The 6,478-nt window shown below is 25.5% G+C and overlaps 1 protein-coding gene across 3 annotated transcripts; it reads right to left on the bottom strand.

Annotated features, from left to right (window-relative positions):
• Positions 1–1,519: 1,519 nt before the first annotated feature.
• Positions 1,520–6,317, bottom strand: LOC100573817 (synaptic vesicle membrane protein VAT-1 homolog). 3 transcript variants are annotated; one of them, XM_029489933.1, is made up of 7 exons: positions 6,134–6,317; positions 5,111–5,257; positions 4,423–4,611; positions 3,883–4,093; positions 3,507–3,761; positions 3,017–3,145; positions 1,620–1,981 (listed from the first exon to the last, which is right to left on the bottom strand). In XM_029489933.1, the coding sequence occupies exons 2-7, from the start codon at positions 5,183–5,185 to the stop codon at positions 1,740–1,742; spliced, it is 1,101 nt and encodes a 366-aa protein (XP_029345793.1). In that variant the 5' UTR covers positions 5,186–5,257; positions 6,134–6,317; the 3' UTR covers positions 1,620–1,739. The 3 variants fall into 3 exon arrangements, with proteins under 3 accessions (XP_003240055.1, XP_029345793.1, XP_003240056.1); XM_003240007.4 differs by lacking the exon at positions 6,134–6,317 and having other exon boundaries at positions 1,520–1,981; positions 2,901–3,145; positions 5,111–5,348; XM_003240008.4 differs by lacking the exon at positions 6,134–6,317 and having other exon boundaries at positions 5,111–5,352.
• Between the last annotated feature and the right edge of the window lie 161 nt (positions 6,318–6,478).

The following is a 6,478-nucleotide window of genomic DNA, read 5'->3' as shown; positions in this document are numbered from 1 at the left end:
CCCCGAGAGAACTTTTTCTTGTCTCAAAAGATTGAAATCTTATCTACGAAACACAATGACTGAGGCATTTTCTGAATATTAAAATAAAAATTTATATCAATTTTTTTAACATTTTTTTGGTTTTAGACTCGACTTAATGGCTTAGCTATGTTAGCTGTTCATAAAGAAGTTCCACTAACAGCAGAAGAAGTTTTAAATGAATTGAGCAAAAAATCAAGAAAACTAGATTTTGTTCTTTAATTTTTGAGCGTATATTGTATATTAGTATAATAGTTTCTATATTAGCAATATAATATTTGAATCTATAAATAATTGAATTTGTTGTTGATTAAAAAAAAAAAAAAAAATGGTCGTTAGGTAAAAGACTAGCTCCTTCAATTTTACTTGAAAACCCCCTCACATCAATTTTCTGAGCACGCCCCTGACGACTACCTATACATTTGGTTTATCTTTCCTTCCTTGGTCCCAATTTCGTACAAATTGTCTCTTACTATAAAGTACCTATATATATTTAAAACTAATTCTACTTATGAATAAGAATAAATATAAAGTTCTAAGTTACCAGAAAGTATGACACCTAAAATATTGCGAAGATCACATCTTGCTCTATCTACATCGGGTATTCTTATCATTACATTCCCGCCAATTTTTCCCTGGCAAAATCTATTATTCAAAGTCTAAGTAATTCTAAGTCTATTGCAAAGTCTATTACGAGACAACGCGATATCGTCTTTAGGTCGTCTCCGCGGTACCAACATATATTATACTTACAGTAAATTTGCACATTAACCAAAAGTATGTTGGGCAATCCAAATTGCCCAGACATTGTTATAGAATAACCGGTCATAGTAAACAATTATTTGTAACTAATTACTTCACCCGAAACTGAAGGGCACTGTGCACAATGCCCGACTACCCCTTTTGTCCGTAAAATAGATATAGATTAGACCCCCGAGAAGAAGATAGGCTAGTTTAAAAATTTATGAATTATTATGAAATTTTAAGTATTTTTTTAAAAATTAAATTTAAATAATTTAATAATATCTCCAAATCTACGGATACAAAAAAAATACTTAAAATTTCATAATAATTCATAAAATTCTAGTATGATTGTTGAAAAATTCAATAATTTTAATCGAAACTTTGACTCATTGCCATTTAGTCAATTTTGATTTTAGAGGTATGGTAAAAAGAACCATATCGAATTAAAAAAATTCGGTCTATCAGAATTTGGTATTCAAAACACCTGTTGCCATTTAAAAAAATGCAAGTTGTATTGCACATGCGCACACGGAAAGATCTAAAAATGTAAAATCATCAAGAAATGTGTATTTATGTATACGCTATCCCCTCCCGAAAACCGCATATTAATCCGATGTCACTGGACAGAATTATTTAGTGTTACCTTTAAAAGGAATCACACTGTATATAAGAGCAACTAAAAAAAGGTAACTTGCATTTGCATATAAACATTATAATATTATGTAGGTATCGTGTATAAAAGTAAATTAAACAAAAATATATAAAAATATGATTTAGTATTTATGTTTTACATTTTAAAGAAAGATGTAATTTTTTTTTATATATATTAATCTAAATAAAAGTAAAACATCTATTAATTAGTTTAAAATTTAAATAAAGAGATTTTATTTTTATTATTTAATCCAATTTTAAAATTACAATTTGGATTATTCAGATAAATAATTAGATCACCAAGAAATATCCACAGCTAATAAATTTTATAAAAAACAGTTGCTTTTTACAAAAAATATACAATCTATAGGGCACAATAATATGAGAAATAAAGTAGATATAATATAAAATATAAGTGGACAAACACTAAGGAGAAAAGACACACATTTATGACACCATATTACAGCACCAAACAAACTTGTAAATCTTTTTTTTTCTAATGATTGAACTTTAATAAGACTTTCCCAAAATTCATTCTTTCTGCCAATATTGTTTGAGCTCCAATTACCTTAAACAATTTAATGATACAATTTTGTATAAAAAAGTTTTAAACTATAAACATAAATTATAAAATGATTGTGTATGACTGTAAAATTTTATTTTATTTTTAGTTTAATTCATAGTTACTCTTAATACAATGTTGTACTAGTGAAGTATTGTAAGAAAGGTAAGAATATTTGTGAAAAACTCTATAAATAAGCTTGCAGAATGCAGATATCTTTAAAACAATCAGATGTGCCATGGTAAAATGTGTTTAAGACTGTATTATTTGTTATATTTTAAAAATATATAACAAATCTTTAATAATAACTACTAATTAATAATCAAAAATAACTGTTCATTTTTAATGATTATATTACATGTTTTAAACTAGCTATTAATTTTTAATTTTTAATAGTATTGTATAATTTATTAATTTTTTGATAAAGTTTTTAAAAATGTTTATTGGAATCTAAAATTTAAGAAAAATGATCTACAATATACCCATGTTGAAAGTAAGACGCGATAATTGCTATCATTAGAGTATCTTTGTGTGAACAGGCCGATAGTAACTATTAAACTATTTCAAAAGTTACTATCATACAATCATGCATGCATAATAGTGTAAGAGTTAGGTATCATGAAAGTTAGGATGGATCAGTTTTAAATTTACAAAATATGACCTATACTATAAAAAGTTTTGTCAAAATATTAAAAAAAAATTTAAAACAAAAAAATGTATTTATAAATAAAAATACCAAAACAAAAAAAATAAAATCTAATAAAACTGCTTCAACGTTATACTAAACGGATTTATGATTTGGTCTGCAAAATGTACACGCTACTAAATAACAAGTGCAAATCACTAACATTCAATCTTTAATTATAAGTCTTATATGTAATGATTAATGAATATGTTTTAGTTTATATGTATTGTTCTTACTAACATCATCAAATGGTAAGATCTCATGAATCATCGGTTTTATTAATTTATTTTTCAACATTTTTAATAATTCTTCCATGATATAATGAATTTTCTTTGGATTAGAATCAAATAGCATACCCAAATGAAGACCACAAACAGTGATATTTTGTTCTATCATTGTTTGAGGGACTAAATTTTTTGTTTGCCACTTCATGGATAGTGATCTTACAATCTTTAATGTTTCTCCATTAATATAACAACTACCACCTAAAAATAAAAATAAATAAATATTTTTAAATTTATGCAATACAAATATGAAATAAGTAATAACTTATTAGTAGGGCTGTGAATTTAATGCAGTGAAAAACCTTAAAAAATGCATTTAAAGAGTCATAAAACGCAATAAAATATGCACTTAAAATGCAAAAATTATAAGTTTATATTCCATACAGTATACAATAAATAGATTAATAAATATCAGTGACCAGTTTCCTACTACCAAGTAAACTTATTACACAGAATATATCCTATACTATTACATCCCAGGCCACAGCAAACTATTTGTATTACATTATTTACCTAGTATAAAGTTCATATTATTCATTTTATTTTGATTATAGTAACCTACCAATGATGACTAAACGACCACAAGGCTTAAGTAATGTTTGACTGATCTCAATATTTGGTCCACCAATACTATCTATAATTAAATCATAACCCTCTGGTGATACATTTTTAGCCAGTGTCTCATAGTTTTCATGATGTAACACATGTGAAACTCCATTTGCTTTTAATTGTTTATGTTTAGATGCAGAAGCAGTTCCAACAACAACTGTATCCCTTACAGTATTTGCCAATTGAGTAGCAGCACACCCAACACCTCCTATAAAATAAAAATCATATTTAAATTTCATCATGATAAAGTTAAATTCAGTTCTATTTTTTTCATATATACATATTATTATACATATAGACATTTCTATTTTAAAATCCATAATAGGTACCTGCAATTGAATGTATAAGAACAGTATCTCCGGGTTGTATATTGCCCATGGTAAAAATACTCAAGTACGCAGTCAAATAATTGGCAGGTAGAGCAACTGCGTCTTGACCACTAACACTCTCTGGAACTAAAAAACAATTATTTGCTGGCACTATAACCTTTTCTCCAAACAGTCCTCCTGTCCAAACATAACATACTACTCGGTCTCCACACTATACAAAAAAAAGTCAAAAAGAAATTAAGAAGTTAATGAATCCATTAAAATAAATTGCAGGATATTATTATTCAATGTTCATTTTCAATTGGTTTAAGCAAAACATATTGTTTAAACAACAATACTAATTATTATTATCATTAATGTTTTTAAATTTTAAAATATGTATATTATACAACTATATTAACAACCTATATACACAATAGAGTAAAAAGACAGACATTTATATTGACTGAATGACATGATTGAAGGGGGAGTCCAGTGACAATGTGACATTATACTTTAAATCAATAATTAATAATAAATAACTTTATGATTTTTCATTACTTGAAAATTTTTCACTTCATTGCCAATAGTTTCTACTGTACCATAACATTCTGCTCCAAGCACACGGGGGGTTTTTAATTGACGTAGAAAACCTTGTCTAGTATATATATCACTAAAGTTGACACCGCATAATTGAACTTTGACACATACACTTGTTGATCCTAAAAATTCAAGTGGCCAACATCTAATCTAAAATAAATTACAATTAATATGTATTAATGTATAAATAATGTATCAGATCAATTTCATTATTTTTTTAATATAACATTAATTTAGTCAAGTGTACAATGACTTTAAACATTATGTAAACTCGAATAATGTGAGGTTCTGTTAATGAACGATCTCCTCTTCACGGGATTTATGTTTGTATATACTTTTCCATGTTATCCTTAATAGGTACTTATTGTTTTTATTTTGTAAGCAGATTGAATATAATATTTAAATAAAAATAAAAATAAAAATAAAAATAAAAATTGAATAATAACCAAATTATTATGCTAGATAACTAATATTAGTTACTATGTACTATGTAGATAGTTAGATACCTACCTATCATTACATAGTTTTCATTTGGAAGTATAGGTAATAGGTAATACCTATTAGGTATGCATCTATATATTATTATTTATTATATGCTTATTAATAGTAATAACCTACCAAACAATTGATAATAGTAAATTATACTTACTTTTATTTTATCATACCCGCCATAACCTTCCAACACTATGGCTTTAACCTGTTCAGTTTGTTTGACATTATTCATTTTTAAAATGTTTTTGCGATATTGAATTTTTAATTGTTATTGCAATTTCAATCTAAAACCGCCACTCGTTCACTATAATATTATCAGATTATCTGGATATTCAGAGATAAAAATCATACAGGTAGCACGATTTAAGATAGTACTATCACAGAGTATATAAAACTAGTAAAATCATCATTAATATAAAATAAATATATAATAAATAATATAAAAATATATATAATAAAATAAAATAATATAATGTAATCTTTGGTATAATCTTAAATCGTGGTAGGTGTGGTTTTTGTATCTGTGGTTCTATGAGACGTGAGTATACTATAGCAGATTTATAGGTGGATTTATAAATAATAATAAATCCGCTTAGAGTTTATTCCAGACTACAACAATATCGATTTTGATTTATGAATTGAATATTGATGACTTGGCGTCACGATGTAAATAATATATTAATATTATGTTATATACCTAATATGATTATTGTATTTATTTATTTTAATTTTGAATATATTATATTATCTAGTATCTACTTAGTGCTTGTCATGCTTGGAGAAATAATAATTTCTTAAGGTCATGATATCTGTGAAGATCACAGATATATAAGATAAATACAATAGTATATTAATATATTATATTATATAACATTATATATTATGTCTGTGGTGAAGATAGCTCCCGTCATACTCATATAAACAATATTATATTGTTATAAGTAGGTAGGTACTATCTTCATGGTAATCGGAAAAAAAATCCCCAGACTACAATATTACTCAATAAATATTTTTTAAACGTTAATTTGTATCTATAATTAATATTTAATTACAAACGTAATTAAAAAATTATATATTATTGCCAAAAATTATATACACTGCCCCAAGTTAGTTTAAGTAATAGATAAAAATAAAAAAAAAAACCTTAGAAGGTATAATTAACAATAATATTTTATATTACTTTGTTAATACATATTTTGTGTTGGTATAATACTGTAAAAATTGAATCCCCGAAATAGAATATTACGTTTTGTGTGACATTTTGACGATAATTTATAAGGTATAAGAACTTCAAATGATACTTATGATTGTTGTGTGTGGTTTAGTGTGTACCTTTGATAATATATAATATAAGGTAAAAGGTTACGCCTACCTATCTAATCTGTAATGGTTTTAAACTAATTTACAATTTCTAACTATTGTTTGATCATGATTTTATTATTATATTATTACCTACTATTATGATTACCATTTTATGGTAATAAATGATCGATATATTCGAAATATTTTTATGTGTTATTTTTTT

This window comes from Acyrthosiphon pisum, chromosome A2, assembly GCF_005508785.2.
Source record: "Acyrthosiphon pisum isolate AL4f chromosome A2, pea_aphid_22Mar2018_4r6ur, whole genome shotgun sequence".
Taxonomy (NCBI): Eukaryota; Metazoa; Arthropoda; class Insecta; order Hemiptera; family Aphididae; genus Acyrthosiphon; species Acyrthosiphon pisum.
This window is presented reverse-complemented; position numbering and strand designations above follow the sequence as displayed.

Coding starts and splice junctions, on each gene's coding strand:
- LOC100573817 (XM_029489933.1), bottom strand. CDS start 5,185: ATGAATAATGTCAAACAAACTGAACAGGTTAAAGCCATAGTGTTGGAA. Junction 4,612..5,110: donor GCGGGTATGATAAAATAAAA/GTAAGTATAATT, acceptor AATTTATTTTAG/ATTAGATGTTGGCCACTTGA. Junction 4,094..4,422: donor ATGAAGTGAAAAATTTTCAA/GTAATGAAAAAT, acceptor TTTTTTGTATAG/TGTGGAGACCGAGTAGTATG.